The sequence below is a fragment of the Stegostoma tigrinum genome, chromosome 9, assembly GCF_030684315.1.
Source record: "Stegostoma tigrinum isolate sSteTig4 chromosome 9, sSteTig4.hap1, whole genome shotgun sequence".
NCBI lineage: Eukaryota > Metazoa > Chordata > Chondrichthyes > Orectolobiformes > Stegostomatidae > Stegostoma > Stegostoma tigrinum.
Window position 1 is genome coordinate 57121283 of NC_081362.1, and position 17316 is coordinate 57138598.

General features: G+C 41.3%; 1 protein-coding gene across 3 annotated transcripts in view; it reads left to right on the forward strand.

The window, feature by feature from the left end:
• Positions 1-17316, forward strand: part of LOC125454749 (centromere protein F-like) — a 92678-nt gene that overhangs the window by 31534 nt on the left and 43828 nt on the right. For all 3 annotated transcript variants that reach the window (XM_048535900.2, XM_048535899.2, XM_048535901.2), the window contains exons 9-11: positions 2893-3021; positions 3397-3519; positions 6652-6787. In XM_048535900.2, the coding sequence (XP_048391857.1) occupies positions 2893-3021; positions 3397-3519; positions 6652-6787 (388 nt within the window). The remainder of the gene's footprint in view (positions 1-2892; positions 3022-3396; positions 3520-6651; positions 6788-17316) is intronic.

The window sequence follows — 17316 nt, forward strand, 5'->3', positions numbered from 1 at the left end:
GAGGTTAGTAGGTAGATGGGGGTGCGGCTTGGGGTGGGAGGAAGGGATGGGTGAGAGGAAGAACCGGTTAGGGAGGCAGAGACAGGTTGGACTGGTTTTGGGATGCAGTGGGTGGGGGGGAAGAGCTGGGCTGGTTGTGTGGTGCAGTGGGGGGTGGGGACGAACTGGGCTGGTTTAGGGATGCAGTAGGGGAAGGGGAGATTTTGAAACTGGTGAAGTCCACATTGATACCATATGGCTGCAGGGTTCCCAGGCGGAATATGAGTTGCTGTTCCTGCAACCTTCGGGTGGCATCATTGTGGCATCCCTTCCTCCCACCCCAAGCCGCACCCCCAGCTACCTACTAACCTCATCCCACCTCCTTGACCTGTCCGTCTTCCCTGGACTGACCTATCCCCTCCCTACCTCCCCACCTACACCCTCTCCACCTATCTTCTTTACTCTCCATCTTCGGTCCGCCTCCCCCTCTCTCCCTATTTATTCCAGTTCCCTCCCCCCATCCCCCTCTCTGATGGGTCTAGGCCCGAAACGTCAGCTTTTGTGCTCCTGAGATGCTGCTTGGCCTGCTGTGTTCATCCAGCCTCACATTTTATTATCTTAGTATGGTGCGCATGCTCCTTGCTGGCTTTCTAGCTGTGGAATAGGATAGGACTACAATGATCCTTAAAATCCAGCCATTATGCTGAGATTGAGGATCAAAAAGGGCTCTATTAGCACCTATTTTTATGGACTTGGTCAACTGCCAGCATCATGCCTACATGCATTCAAATTTCTAACAAAAAGTGCACTGGACCGTATATTTACAAAGGGGTATGTACAGGCAAACTAACAACCACTGGGACAACATAGAACAGGCAAATTTGTAACTTCTATCAGTGTGTAATGATGCTTTAATCTCAATGCCATGTTTTAGTTCCACACTGCGATCTCTGAGAACCTTAGCATTGTGTGTTCCTTCATACTGTTGAGTGTATAAAATCTCCCGTTGCAAACCCACTCCATCCAAGTGTTATCCAAAGGGATCAGCAACAACTCAATAGTTAGTTGCTGGATGATTTTCTTCTGGCTGCTCCTGCAATTTCCACATTTTGGGTGCTTTTACATTATTATTTAAAGCTTCAGGTAGCCCACAGAGTGGTTTGTCAAGAACTGAAGTATAAGTTTGACTTGAAGGCTATTGCACAAACCTCTAGGTATGAGTGACCTAGTGGAGCTTCATCTGGCATTGAGCATGACTGGAGAATGCACAGTGCAGGACTAGTTTCTAGGACTGAGCCAAGGTGGGGAAATAATGGTTCTCAGCAATGGCCCTTCTCAAAGTGGCCATCATTATTTCCTCATTGCAGAATCAAACCGGCAGGTGCTGCTGCTGCTTCTCGTCTCCATCCTCCCATGCCGCTCCGTTACTTCCCACTGCTTTCTCTTGAGCGCCACCTTCGCGCTCTCTCGTGTAAAAAGGATATGTATATTTCAGTGACCTGTGATATTTTTAGGTGATTGTTATGGTTTGATAATAGACACTGACCTGACCTTTTTTGAGTGGTGGCTAACATGCAACAAATGCTGGCCTTGGCCTTGACCTTGTCCTTGATAAGGTGCTGGTGAGCTGCCTTCTTGAAATGATGCTCACACTGCTAGAGGGGTTCAGCACTTTGACCCAGTGAGGAATGGGCCAAATCTGAATGGCATGTCCCTTGGATAGAAACTTTCAGATAGTGCTGTTTGTGTATCTGTTCTGTGTCCCTCTCAACAGTACAGATCAAAGGTTTGAGATATACCGTTGAAGGAGTCTTACTGAATTAGTTCACTGCACCTTGAAGATGCTAGACATTTCTGCTAGTTTCAGTGGTGGAGGAAATGAATGTTGAAGGTCTCGGGTGGAGTGTGACTCAAGTAGATTGCCTTGTCCTGAATGGTGCTGACCTTTTTAAAGGTGTGGTTGGAGCTGCACTCAGGCAAGTAGAGAGCATTCAATTACACACCTGACTTGTGCTTGGGCAGGGTTTGTGGTGTCAGGAAGTTAGTTATTCACAGCATAATTTTCAGTCTCTGACCTGCTCTCCTAACCACAATATCAGCATGACCGATCCAGTTTCTAATCTAACTTCTAATCAATGGTGACCCCAAGATATTGATAGCAATGTTAATGCCATTTAATGTTTAGGAGAAATGGTTATATTCTGTATTGTTGAAGATGGTCATTGCTTTGCTTTGCACTTGTGCAGTATGAATATTACCTGCCACTTAAGAGTCCAAGCCCTGGATGTTGTCCAGGTTTGCTGCAGATTGAAGGGTCTAGGCCTGAAACGTCAGCTTTCCTGCTCCTAACATGCTGCTTGGCCTGATGTGTTCATCCAGCTCCACACCTTGTTATCTTGCTGCAGATTGACATGGGCTACTTGAGTATCTGAACATTGTGTGATCATCAAGAAGCATACTCACCTCTGATCTTATGGAGAGCAAATGATTAATGAAGCAACTGAAAATCATTTGGTTGAAGACCACATAGTGAAATAATTGTAGTGTTCCTACTTCTAAGCCGGGAGAGCGAGGTTCAAATTCCACCTGCTCCAGAGATGTGTAGTAATATATCTCTAAAGAGGTTGAATAGAAAATGTCTTGAGGAATTCATTGGGCTCTTGTTGCACAGTTGCAGTGCCCCTACCTTTTGGCTGGAACATCTGTTCAAGTCTCACGCCCCAACTATTGCAGTGATATGTTGTGTTTGAGACAAGTGACCTCCAACAACCACAATCATCTTCCATTGTGCTAGATATGATTCCACTGAGTGGAGAGGTTTCACCCAAGTTCCCATTGACTCCAGCTTTGCCAGGGCTCCTTGTATGGAGATACATCTGTACATTTAATCTCTGAATTTTATTTGTTTCATAGGAGCTTTCTCATCAACAACACTCACTGCACAATCTGGACCAACAATTCAGTCAAATGAAAAATAAGCTGAACCAGGAGTTGCAGCAAGCTAAAAATGATTACAATGCTCTGCAGTTGGAGAGTGATAAAGTATGTAATTTTGGACTCAACTGATTTATCTAATGTGTACAGCTTGCAGTATTGAACTATCTGAATGAATGCACTTACTGGTAAACTTAGACTCCTTTTTTGCTCAAGTTTTTTAAGCAGTAACTGTAAACAGTCTCGTTGAATTTCTGTTATGCTTAAAAGCAATGTGAACTATGATTCAAATAAAATGCAGATTTCCCATTGGTGTACAAGGTGTTTCAGAACTCGACTTACAGTGCATTCATTATAATTTCAATTTAAGTAAGGTTTAATTATTTTCAAGTTAAGAAAACTAATCTTATAAAGTACTTGCATGTTACTTAAGGACAACAAGTCATCGAAAGGTGATTAACGGTTGTTTTTTTTTGGTTGCAGGTAGCAGCACACAAACAAAAACTAGAAAGAGAACTGGACGAAATTAAGCAACAATTATCTTGTTCTAACCAAATGCTAAAGGACAATCAGACAAAGGAAAATGACTTGAAAAAAGAACTTGAAGTAAGATTTAGTAAAGAATTCAAACTTTAGAAGAATGAACAATTCTGCTTGACATTTTGGCACATTAAGTTAGTGTTGACCTCCCTTTTCTCAATATATGTATGTTCTTATTCTCTTGTGTCTACAGGCTAGACAGCAGTCAAAGAATGACACAGACTAACTCATTGTTATTCAATATACCAGTCATATCAACAGTAACTTGCATTTACATAGTCTTTAGTGCAGAAACCACTCTAGTTATATCACTGAGGCTTGAGGAAAAATTACTCTGATCCAAAGAACTTTAGAAAGTCTGAGAAGGAGCTGTTCAGCTGTGAACTTCAGAAGATACTTTAAGATTGGCAGGAAGTTGGAGAAGCTCAAAAAGGCATCTTCAGCTGCTCAGCTGGATTTGAACTGTTAACTGTATTTTCTCTCCACAGACGTTGCCAGAGCTGCTGAGATTCTCCAGCAGCCTTTTTGTTTGTTTGTTTCAGATTTGCAGATCTTTATTATAGTTTTATATCAATGCCTGAGCAGCTGAAGGTATGGTTGCAAAGGTAGGGAGAAAAGGAGAGTCTCTTGAGCAGTAAGTCCAGAACAGAGCATTTGGTTATGCAAGTCGGGGAGTTGTTGGGCTTGGAGGTTGTGTAGAAAGGTAGGGTTAACTGTGTGTAAGATTAACGCTTAAAGTTTTTTGAGCAATGGTGGAGCGAGAGAACTATTTTTTTATAGAGGATTGGAGTAACTGATGAATAATACTTGATCCAAAAAATATGGACAGCATACGGATGAACCAAAAGCCTACAATTGGGGAAGGATGGGTATCTCGTAAGAGTACAGTCGACGAGTCATATAGCATAGATACAGACCCTTTTTTAAGTCCAACCAGTCTGCACCAGCAGTGCTCCCCCACAAAACAGTTCCATCTGCTGCCTTTTGGCTCATCCCTCCAAATCTTTTACTATTCACCAACTTATTCACATGTCTTTTAAAAGTTATAACTCTACTTGCATCCACCACTTTTTCTGGCAGTTCATTCCACGTATGAACTCTGTCAAAAAAGTTGCCCCTCTTTCCTTTTTAAATCTCTTTCCTCTCACTTTACAAATGTGCCTCCTGCTTTTGAATTCTCCATTCTAGGTCCCTTGCCAAAAGTCTTCTGTGCATTCTACCATGGAACTTCCAAACAACGGAACTCCAAACTACCATATATAGAAAGACTATACATACAGACGAAATACTCAATTACACTAGCAACCACCCCAACTCCCACAAACAGCTGTATCAGGACACTATTTAAATGAGCCACAGCACATTGCAGCAACCAGGAACTACGCAAAGCAGAACAGTGACACTTGTATGGAGTCTTCAAAATAAATGGGTATTCAAAGCATAATCCGCCATTGTCTCTGAGACAGAACACAACAGGAAGACACAACACGACCAGAATCACTTATCACCCTACCATACATCAAGGACATTTCCAAAATGACCACAAGACTACTCAATCCCTAGGTATCAGAGTAGCTCACAAACCGACAACCACTCTACAATAGCTACTGATAAATGTAAAGGATCCAATACCCAAAACCAGCAAAACTGTGGTAGTATACAAAATACCATGCAAGGACCGTGAGAAACACTGCATAGGCAAAACTGGAAGAAAATTGGCTATACAGAGACATAAACACCAACTAGGCATCAGGAGACATGACCAATTCTCACTCCTGTCACTACACACAGTGAGGAGCACAAATTTGACTGGGTCAACACATGGATAATCGCAGAAGTCAAATAGAGACACGCCAGGGAATTCCTGGAGGCCTGGTATTTCAACCGGAACTCCATCAACAAACACAAGATCTAATTCAGTGTATAAACCACTGAAACAAAACTGGAAATAACACAAATGACCCCAGCAAACGGAGGCACGTAAATAATAGACGAGGCAGAACACTGACTCTTCGCTGGAGGTGCACTGATGTTACCTAGCAGGGTGATGAAAAGTTTGCAGATGAAACCCACTGGCTCAGTGAGCATGTCTACAACCTCCCTCTATAGAATGCTGGAAAATGATCACCAATGCACTCATTATTTCTAGGGCCACTTAAGTACCTTGGGATAGAGAGCATCGGGCCTTGGGGATTTATCAGGCTTAAATCCCATTAATTTTCCTAACACTATTCCCTGACTAATAAGGATTTCCTTCAGTTCCTCCTTTATGCTTGACCCTCTGACTCCTAGCATTTCTGGAAGGCTATTGGTGTCCTTTTCAGGGAAGACAGATCTATTATTCATAATCATTGTCCATTTATGAATTTACCTCATTATTAAATGCAAGGGACCTACATTTGTCTTCACCAGTCTTTTTCTCTTCACATATCTATAGAAGTTTAGTCAGTTTTTGTTTTCTGCAAGCTGACTTTCATTCTTTTTTCTCCTTCTGAATTAAACCCTCTGCCCTCCCCTGTTGAATTTTAAATTTCTCCTAGTCCTCAAGTTGGCTGCTTTTTCTGGCCAGTTTTGTGCCTCCTCTTTGGCTGTAACACTGTTCCTGATTTTTCCCTTGTTATCCATGGCTGAGTCACCATCTCCGTTTTACTCTAACACCAGACATGGATGTAGAATTGTTGAAGTTCATCCATGCATTCTTTTTAATGTCTATCATTGCTTATCCACCTTCAACCCCTTAAATATCCTTGGGCCACCTTATCCTAGCCAATGCATGTCTCTCATCAAAAGTTAGCTTTCTTTCAGTTCAGGACCTTAGTCTCCATTTTAACTGTCACTCTATCTTAATGAAGAATTCTATCGTATTATGGTCACTCAACCCAAACAGATCTTGAACCACAATATTGCTAATTAATCCTGCCTCATTACACAATCTCAAAGGTTGCTGGAGAGCATTAGAATAATTGAGTTTGGAAGTGATTTACGCACAGATGGTGGTTTGAGTTGCAAGTGGATTAAGTCATGGTAGAGGCTGGCGGTCTTAAATTTTTTTTTCTTTTATATCCTCTGGGAGAAACTGAATAGTAATAGTTATGTGTAAATTTTTTAATGTGATTCATGTTTTTTAATTAGCTCAATTTATTCACATCAATTCCAGTTTAGAATCAAACTTTTACAAAGACAATTTTCTAATTACAGAGTATTCAAGAAGAAAGAAACTGTCTTAGTAAGCAGATTCAACAGAATTCTACACAAATTCACCAACTGGAGGATGAATTAAAGAAGACCAAACAAGATCTTAACCACTCTTGGAATTTTGGGGAAGAGATGAAAAGTAAACTCTTTAACCAATATCTTTGTAGAATATGCAAATCTTAACAAAACTGAATTAACTGCAAGTATTTCCTGTTCAGTTGATTTTTAAAACCGTTTCTTGAGCTATGTTGTAGGAGATGGATATCACTGGATTAGCAGTCCTAAAAAGAAGCATGACAAACCACGGTGGCTCATTGGTTAGCACTGCGGCGTCACAGCGCCAGGGACCTGGGTTCGATTCCGGCCTCGGGTGACTGTCTGTGTGGAGTTTGCACATTCTCCCCATGTCTGTGTGGGTTTCTGCCAGGTGCTCCAGTTTCCTCACACAGTCCAAAGATTTGTAGGCTAGGTGGATCGACCATGCTAAATTGCCTGTAGTATTCAAGGTTATGGGGCGGGGATCGGTCTGGGTGGGATGCTTCAAGGGGCAGTGTGGACTTGTTGTGCCGAAGGGCCTGTTTCCACACTGTAGGTAATCTAATCTAAATGAAAATGTTGCAAATGAAAATTATTTTCCCCAGAGAAAGCAAATAAGAGTGGGTTCGCTCCTGATCTATCGGTTTTATATGAAAAACCAACAGACTACCTTGAACCTAATTGGCCCCATAATCCTTCTGTCTTTCAGAAGAATTAGTGAAAAGGCAAAGTAAGTAAGGTAACGAAAACTGAGATCAACATATTTAGTGAGAAAGGGGTCTTAAATCTAAAGACCAAGATATAGAATCAATTTGAATGGAGCGAAGAATTGGCAAAAGGCCATTAAAGGTCACCACCAAACAGAAATGATAATATCGGGTATGATATGTCGGCTTATGTGGTAAGGCTGTTGCTGGACATTGCCACTGACCATGAAGCAATCTGCCTGCATATGTCAGGTAACCTCTGGCATCGGTTTCTCTCCCTTTCACTATGGTACCTTAAATCTGGAGTTGCAGCAGTTACATGAGCAGCAGGTAGGCAAACAATCTGATTGAAGTACTTACCTTCTCAAGGCTGGGATATTAAAAAGCAATAGAAATTCTTCACTTAATTCAAATTTTTGTATAGAGAAATTTGACTGTATTAAGATAGTAGATTCTTATGTAAGCACAAATCTTAAAGGAGTTTTTAGTCATTGTGGAGAAATTTGGCATTCCCTAAACATTAAATTAACTTTTCCAGGTCACTAAAAATATTCAGCAATAATTATGAATTTAGTATGACATTAAAAATCTGACTAAACCTCTTCTGACAAGGTTTAACTTTTTGGGTTTTTACAGCAAAATTAATGGTGTTAAGAATGGAAATTTCCATTATGATTGCATGGGGTTTACAAGTTCTTTAAAACCTCTCCACTGAACCCTATGGGCAAGTGTAAAATCATTGACAGTAAGAACCTTTTTTGTTCATTATTCTACTTTTTTTTTATTCATTCATGGAATGTGGGCATTACTGGCTAGCCAGCACTTACTGCCAGTCCCAGGTGGCACTTGAGGTGGTGAACTGCATTCTTAAACTGCTGCATTCCATGTGCTGCAGGTTGAAACAGTGCTGTTGGGGAGGTAGTTCTGGGATCTTGACCAGGGACGATGAAGGAATGGCAATAAGTATCTGAGTCAGGATGGAGAATGGCTTGGAGGGGAAGTTGAAGGTGGTGATATTCCCATTTATATGCTGCCCTGATATCTCTAGATGGCAGTGGTCATGGGTTTGGAAGGTGCTATCTAAGGATCTTTGGTGAATTTCTGCAGTGCAACTTGTAAATGGGGCAGGTTATGTGTGCTGAGTGTTGGTGTGGAGGGAGTGGATACTTGAGGAAGTAGTGCCAATCAAGTGGGCTGCATTGTCCTGGATGGCGAGCAGCTTCTTGAGTGTTGTTGGAGCTGTATCCGTCCAGGCAAGTTTTTAGATTATTTCATCACACTCCGACTTGTGCATTGTAGATGGTGGACAGGCTTTGGGGAGTCAGGAGGTGAGTTAGTCACCACAGTATTCCTAGCTTACAGCCTGCTATTTTAGCTCCTGTGCTTGTGGTGAGTCCAGTTGAATTTCTGCGCAGTGTTAACTCCAAGGATGTTGATAGTGGGAGTTTTAGTGATCATCACACCATTTAAATGTCGAGGGACAGTGGATTAGACTGTTTCTGTCTGCCTGCCTGCCTTTGGAGAAAGTTATTGCCTAGCATTAATGGCATGAATGTTATAGCCACTTGTCAGCCCAAGCCTGGATATTGTCCAGATCGTGTTCCATTTTGAACATGGACTCCTGTAACGGAGGAGTCAGGAATGGTGCTGTCATTTGTAATCATCTGTGAACATTCCCCTTTCTGACCTGATGATGGAGGGAAGCTAATTGACAAAGCAGCTGAAGATGGTAGGACTGAGGATACTACCCTTCGGATCTCCTACAGAAATGTCCTGGAACTTAGATGACTGATCTCCGAAACCATAATCATCTTCCTATGTTATTTATGATTTGAACCAGCAGAGAGTTTGAACCCTGAAGCCCATGGTTTCCAGTTTTGTTAGGGCTCCTTAATGCCACAGTGTCAAGTGCAGTCTCGATGTCAAGAGTTGTCACTCTTGCCTCACCTGCGAAATTCATCTTTTTTTGTCCAAGGCTGTAAAGGCCAGGAGTGGAGTCATTTAGCATAAGCCAAACTGGACATTAGTGAGCAAGTTATCAGCAGGTGCTGTTTGAAAGTGCTATTAATAACACCTTCCATCACTTCACTGATGACTAAGGGTAGACTGAAGAGGTAATCGGCTGGGTTAGACTTGTCCTGCTTTTTGTGTACAAGACATATCTTGGTAATTTTCCACATTGTTGGATTGATGCCAGTGTTAAACTCTACTGGAACAGTTGGACGAGCGGAGCAACCTGTTGTTGAGCACAAATCTTCAGTACTATTGCTGGAATCTTATCAGGGCCCATAGCCTTTGCAGGATCCAGTGCCCTCGGGTGTTTCATGATTTTACATGGAGTGAATCGAATTAGCAGAAGACTGATGCTGGGGACCACCAGAGGAATCTGAATTGGATCATCCACTTGGCACTTCTTCTGGTGAAAAGTTTGCTGCAATTGTTTCAGCCTCATCTTTTGCTCTGTGGGCTTTTTATGGAACTTGTTCCTCCACTAAGTTATTCAGTTTTTCTCCACTATTCACTACTGGATGTGACAGGACTGCAGAGTTTAGATCTGATCCTTAGCTCTGTCTCTCTCTTGCTTTTGCTGTCTGGCATGCAAGTAGTCCTGTTGGTAACTTCATGAGTTGACCCCTTATTTTTAGATATGACTAGTGTTTCTGCACTCCACTGGCTGAAGGAAGGATCAATGGAAAGGTTACTCTCTCCTGGAATGTTACCTCTGCTTTCTCTCCAAATGCTGCTAGAACTGCTGAGGTTTTCCAGCAATTTCTGATTTTGGTTTTTAGCATCAACCAGCTGATCAATGGTTTAGTGTGTGACATGCTGCACTATAAGGTTGCAGGTTGTGATTAGAATATAATGCTGGTGCTGTTGATGGCCTGTAATTCCTCACAGGTGTTCAGTCTTGAGATGCTGGATGTATTCAAAGTCTGTTCTGTTTTAGCACATGGAGGATATTCTCAGTGTGAAGGCAGGAGTTTGTTTGTACAAGGACAGTGCGGTGGTCATGTACAGATGCATTTGCAACTGGCATATTTGTTAGGATGAGGTCTAATGTTTTTCCCTCTTTATTGGTTCTCTTAAAACCTGCCACAATCACAGCCTAGCAGCTTTGTATTTTTGGACCTGACCAGCTCGATCAATAGTGATGCTGCTCAAAGACCCTTGGTGTTAGAAATTGGAATTCTCCATCAATTATACATTTTGCACCCATGCCACCCTCAGTGCTTCCTCGCAAAAGTTGCTAAGCATAGAATACTGACTCATCAGCCAAGGATGAACGATATGCGATTTTCAGCTGGGGGTTTCCTTGCCCATGTTTAACCTGAAGGAATGCAACTTCATGGAATCAGGGCTCAATGTTGAGGACTTCAGGGATACTCCCTTCCACCTGTGTACCACTGAGCTGCCTCCTCTGCCAGTTCTGCCCTGATTGTGAGTCAGGGCATATCTACGGTTGACGATGGTAGTAGCATCTGTAAGGTATGATTCCATGGCTATCTGTGAGTCAGCTCTCCCAGTTATGGCACTAGCCCCTAGATGTTAGTAAGGAGGATTTTGCAGGGTCGACAGGGCTGTTGCTTTGTCTTTCCTGATTCCCGGTAGCCCATTTTGGTTTCATTTCTTTGTGAGTTCGTAAGCACTGGTACAACTGACTGGCTTATTCCGCCATTTCAGATAACAGTTGAGAGCCAACCACATTGCTGTGGCAGACCAAATGTAGGCAGACCAGGTGACGAGCCTGACTGACATTAATAAGCCAGATTGATTGTCAGAAAAACCAAGCATTGTTAAATTCTTAATTCCAGGCTTTTTAAAAAAAAAAAAAAAATTGAATTCCAATTCCACCATCTGGCACGATGGAATTCTAATCTGGGTCCCCAAAACGTTAGCTGGGTTTCTGGATTAATAGTTAGCAATAATACCACTTGGTCACTGCCTTCCCTTGTCTGAGCTCCCTTTGCTAATATTTTCAGTGCAGTACTGATGGCCGAGGTTATGCTGTTTTTGTTTGAGCAGCAAAATCTGAACCACAGTTGACAGGTTTTTTTTGCTTGTTTTATTAAGATATTAGTGCATATGGATGATTTCCCACTCAGCTTGACAGAATATTATTTCAGCGTCCACTTTAGAATAATACTTTGGAACAAGACTTGTGGAATAAAGAAAATAATACGTGTAGGGTTTGGTACAAAATATATGAACTACCTCTCTGTTATAAAGAAATAGGAGGAAATTTGGCCTCATGAGCTGTTTTCTCTCTTCAGTAAGATCATGACTGATTTTTGATCACGGCCTCAACGCCATCTTATTCTCTGCTCCCATATCACAGAATTGCCTTGTAAGTCAAAACTTTAACAAAATTAGCCTTGAATATGTGTAGTGTCAGAGACTCCATTTTGCTTTCGTGATGAAGAGAATTTCCAAATATTCATTACTTTCATTTGGCTGCTTACCATCACATCCTCAATGGCATCTAGGCATGGGCTGGCCCAGCTGGCAATGCCTTACCTTCTGTGAATGAATGGATAGAAGTTGAAACAAAAATACAAAGTGTTGGAGGAAAGTCAGCAGATCTAGCAGCATTTGTGGAAAGAAAAACAGACCTCATTTTGAGTCCTGTGTTTTCGCTCCACTCCCACCAGTTTTATTTTAATGATTAAATGATGTTCAATTTGTTCGCAATCAGTCCATTTCATACAGTGGTAGTGCCACACAATGTCGAGACAGGGCTGTCATCACAAGCACTCTGTAGTATTCATTCCTAGAATTATTGTCATAGACAAAAGCATAGTGCAGATCTTGTTTAGTGAGGACAAAATCAAGACCAGTTATATTGCATGTTTATATCCTCAACACTTGCCACAGTCCCATTCTAGCAACAGTGTCTATTAGGATTTTACCTGTTTTGGTTAGCATTGGTGCTACTTTCTTGGCAGTAGGCATTAGTGTCCCTTGTGGAGTCTTTGCCCTTTTTCCCCTCTGCTGTCTATAAATGGTCCTCAACATGAATCATGAGCTGAGACAAGGTGAGGGTAGGAAGAGTTAAGCATCGACATGAGGTTCTGTTGCACGTTTTTGACCTGGATGCTGTGAAACATTGGTCAGAAGTCCAATGCTAGGTATTCAACAAGAAACTTTCCCAACTCTCTTCTACTGTGCTGTCCCTAGCCAAACTGTTCTAGCAGGGCTACAACACAGGGATAATCTACATTGGTATGTGCAAGGAAAATTGCCTTGCAAACTTCATTAAAAAAAATTCAAATAAAGTAACCAAAAAGATTTGAGGGCAGAGCAGTAGATGCTCTTTACTCTGACTTTCTAAAACCTTTGACATAGTTCTGCATGGTAGATTAATGAGTAAATTTGAATCACATGGGATTCAGGGTGAAGCTTGCCAATTGGGTATAAAATTGGCTTTATGGCAAGAGTCAGGGTGGTTGTGGAGCATTGTTTTCCATATGTTGTTCCACAGGGATTGGTATTGGGTCCACTTTTTTTTTGTCATTCATATAAATCATTTGGATGAGGATATAGGAGACATAGTAAATTGTTGGTATAGTGGTCAGTGAAGATGATTTAAGGTTACAAAGAGATCTTGATCAATTAGGTCAAAGAAACCTACAGCACAGGAATAGGCCCTTTGGCCCTTCAAGCCTGCGCCGATCAAGATCCTCTGTTTAACCAGGGATGCGGAGGCCACTCCCTGTGTGCGGGTCAGGGCTGCAGGGGCCAGTCCCTGTGTGCGGGTCAGGGCTGTGGGGGCCAGTCCCTGTCTATTTTCTAACGGTCTATGTCCATTTTGCTCCCTCCCCATCCATGTACCTGTCCAAATATATCTTAAAAGACGCTAACGTGTCTGCATCTACCACCACCTCTGGCAACGTGTTCCAGGTGCCCACCACCCTCCTGAAAAGAACTTTCCACGCATATCTCCCTTAAACTCTCCTCCTCTCACTTTGAACTCATGACCCCTAGTAATGGAGTCCCCCACTCTTGGTGGGGGGGCGCATTTGCTATCCACAAAGCTGAAGAGTTGCACATAAAGTTTAATTTAGATAAATGTGCAGTATTGCATTTTGTTAATAGAAACAAACACCGGACTGATATAATTAATGGTAGGCCCCAGGTGGTGTTGCAGAACAGATACCCAGGGGTTCAGGTACATATTTCTTTGAAATTTGTGTCAAAAGTAGACAGGATGGTTAAGAAGGCATTTAGCACACTTGCTTTCATTGTTCAAACCTTTGAGCATAGGAGGTGGGACATCATGTTGAGGTTGTACAGAATGTTGGTGAGGCCTGTTCTGGAGTACTGTTGGCAGTTCTAGTCGACCTGTTAGAGGAAAGATCATTAACCTGGAGTGGGCTCAGAAAAGATTCACCAGGATGTTGCCGGACATGGAGGGTTTGAGGTATAAGAACAGACTGGGATGTTTTTCACTAGAGCATGGGAGATTGAGAGGTGACCATATTGAGGTTTATGAAATCCTGAAAGGCATAGATAAGGTGAATTACATCTGTCTACCTAGGATAGGAGAGTTCAAAACTAAGGTGAGAGGACAAATAGATAAAAAGAACACGAGGTGCAAATTTTGAGCAGTTTGTGTGTGGAATGAATTGCCAGAGAAAGCGGTGGATACGGGTGCAGTTACAACATTTAAAGGATGTTTTGGATAAGTTCATGGTTGGAAAAAGTTTGGAGGGATATAGACCAAATGCAGGAAAGTGGGCCTAGCTTATATTGATAACATGATCGGTGTAGTCTATTTGGACAAAGGGTCTGTTTCCACGCTGTGTGACTGACTGTGTGGTTTTTGTTGAGACATTTGTTCTCTTATCCATCTCGATCGGAAAGTCCGTTTTTCTGAAATTGTTCCCCCCTTTAAATTCCCTTACAAGGGAAATGTCGTCTTTGTTTCCATGTTTTGTAAATCTCCTTCAGAATCTAATAGGTTAACTCATTGTAAACTCCCAAATCTATGGACCTAACATGATCACTTCATTCTAACGAGTTCTGAATTGTTCCAGTGTAAGTTTAGCACTCCTTTTAAATGTAAAGTCCAAACTGTTCTCTAGGTCTCTCAACAGATATGGCAACACTCACCTTCCTCTTGTACTTCAGCCCCTTTTACTATGAAGGTCAAAATTCCATTTGTATATCTGATATGCGCTGTACCTGGATTTTGATTTTCCCGTCTTATAATCTTAATGGTCTCCTCCTCCTCCTATGATGAAGAGAACTTAATTGGACAGGAGGGAGGTTGAGAAGGCAGGTACTTGCCACTTAGAAGTTTGAAAAGCAATCTCCATCAGAGTTCAGCAAACTACAGCACTTCCTGCTGTTTGGAGGCATTTAATGTGAAGGCTTTACTGGAAAGAGGTGACAAGGTGTTCTTCAGCCAGTGGACAAGATCTCCATCAATCCCTATATTAAATTCTGTACTTCACCATTTACTTTCCCATTTGTCTTTGCATTGCCAATAAACTTTGGATTCTGGATATTTGTCTTCAAAATGCCCTGTTTTACCATTTTTCCGAACTCCGTTTTCTAATGGTTGGCCAATCCTCTTATTATTATTATTATTAATTCCTGCAACACCCTGAGTCTGTTTTATCAATGCATGCTTTTTCATTCAATTTGATAACATCCTTAGCTTATGTAGTTGTGAATAGTTTGCCCTTCTCAGGATTGATTTCTCAATGGAATACATCTTGGTTGAAAATGCATGCCATAACTTAACTGTCTTAAATCTTAACTTATTTTTCATTGTCTACATGCATGGTCCATCTTTTATACTATTGTAGTTCATTTATTTAAGTTTAATCTGTGAGTTTCAGACCTAAATTTCACATCTGAAACTGAACATGAAATTCTATTATATTATGATCACTCATGCTTTGAGGATCCTTTATATGAACATTAAAAGCTAGCAGCTCAAATAGACAATCAGCCCCTAGATTCAGCTCCACCATTTAATATGATCATGGCTGATCGCATCTTGTCTTCCATTCGACTTTCTTCCCTGCTGTCCATAACCCTTCAACCCATTACTAATTAAAAATCTGTTTATCGCCTTTTTAAATTTACTCGATGCCTAGCATCCACTACACTCTGGGGCAATGAATTCCACAAAGCCACTGCATTTTGAAAGAAAATTTCTCCTCATCTTTTTTAAATCTGCTATCCCTTATACTGAAATTATGACCGCTCGTTCTAGATTGCTCCATGAGAGGAAACGTCGTATCTTTGTCCACCTAGATCCCTCTGCAGCGAAGCACTCTGATCTTTGACTCCACTCGGTTAACAAGTTGCTTTTCTAATCCTCTGAACAAAATGGATAATTTCACACTCATCCATGTTAAACTTATCTGCCAAATTTTGGCTCATATACCTCATTTGTTTATTTGTCATTTCTTAATTGCAATCCACTTTCCCTATTTTTTAGTGTTATCTGCAAATCTTTCAACAGTTCTTTCTATCCCTGCATTCCAGTCATGAATGTAGAGTCTAAATATTTGGGGCTCAAACACTGAATCCTTTGGTACCCCACTAATCACATCTGGCCAACCAGAAAAAGACCCAATTATCCTGACTCTGCTTTCAGTTGATTACTCAATCTTCTATCCAAGTGAATAAATTATCCAAGTCCGTATGACCTTACCTTTTGTATTACTTTTTGTGTGGCACCTTGACATTCCAGATATACCACATCTGCAGTGTCCCCACTATCCACCTTGCTTGTTACATGTTCAAGAACTTAGGTAAATTAGTCAAAACACAACTTATACTTAATAAAACTATGCTGACTCCAATGAAGTGTGTTTTGACTTTCTAAATGTCTTATTATTGCTTTGATTCTGATAATTCCCCGATGACATGTTAAGCTAACTGGTCTGTAATTTCCTATTGTCTGCCTTCCCCTCCGACTTTCCAATTCGTGGGACATTTCCTGCATCCAGGGAAATTTGGAATATTAAAACTGATGGATCCACTATCTCTGTTACTTTTTTTAGTAATTCTTTGTTGATCTTTAAAGTTTCACAGTCTTCCAGCCTGCCACTAGTCTTTGACGTATGGTATTCCTAGTTTTTGACTTTATATAACCTTTATCTTGCTCGTTCAGTCATGGATGTTTCTTCTCCCCTTACAATCTTTCTTCCTTTCTGGAGCCTATTTTGGGAACAATTGAGTATCTACTTAAACAGCTGACACTGCAATCGATTGTTGTACCTTTTGCTCTTCCTGCCTAATCTATTCGACCCAAATCTGTCGTCATGCCTGTTCCAAAACACATTGTTCCAAGAAACAGTTTCTTATACCCTCGATGAACATTCCCTCTCAGGTACCTTTTATCAATTTGCTGAATAAAATCACCCATGATTATTCATTTCTCACAAGTCCCTAGTATTTCCTGGTTTATACCATGGCTCACTGCGTGACTATTTTTGGGGATCTCTCGATTACTTCCACCAGGAACTTCTTTCCTGTGCTATTTCTTATCTCTACCCAGACAGATTCCAGGTCTTCATCACGAATGCTGATTTCATTTTTCATTATGGTACTCATGTAACCCTTTACTAACAAAGCTACACCACCTCCTTTTCCATCCTGCCTGTTCCTCTGAAATACTGAGTACCCTTGGAAATTCAACTCCTTAAAGTGGCTTCCTTGCAACTACATTTCTGTAATTGCCACCAAATCATATTCATTTGTCTCTTTGTGCTGTTAACTTGCTAATTCTACTCCAAATTCCAAATGCTTGCAGATACAAAGCCTTTTGGTTTGATCTATTACCAAATTCCAAACTCTTGTATGATTATTACTATGGATTAATGAAATCTCATTTATACATTAACAGATGTAAAGTAGTTTGTTCCGTGGCTTCCATATGGGGTCAGGTGCAGAGCAGGGGTTGTTT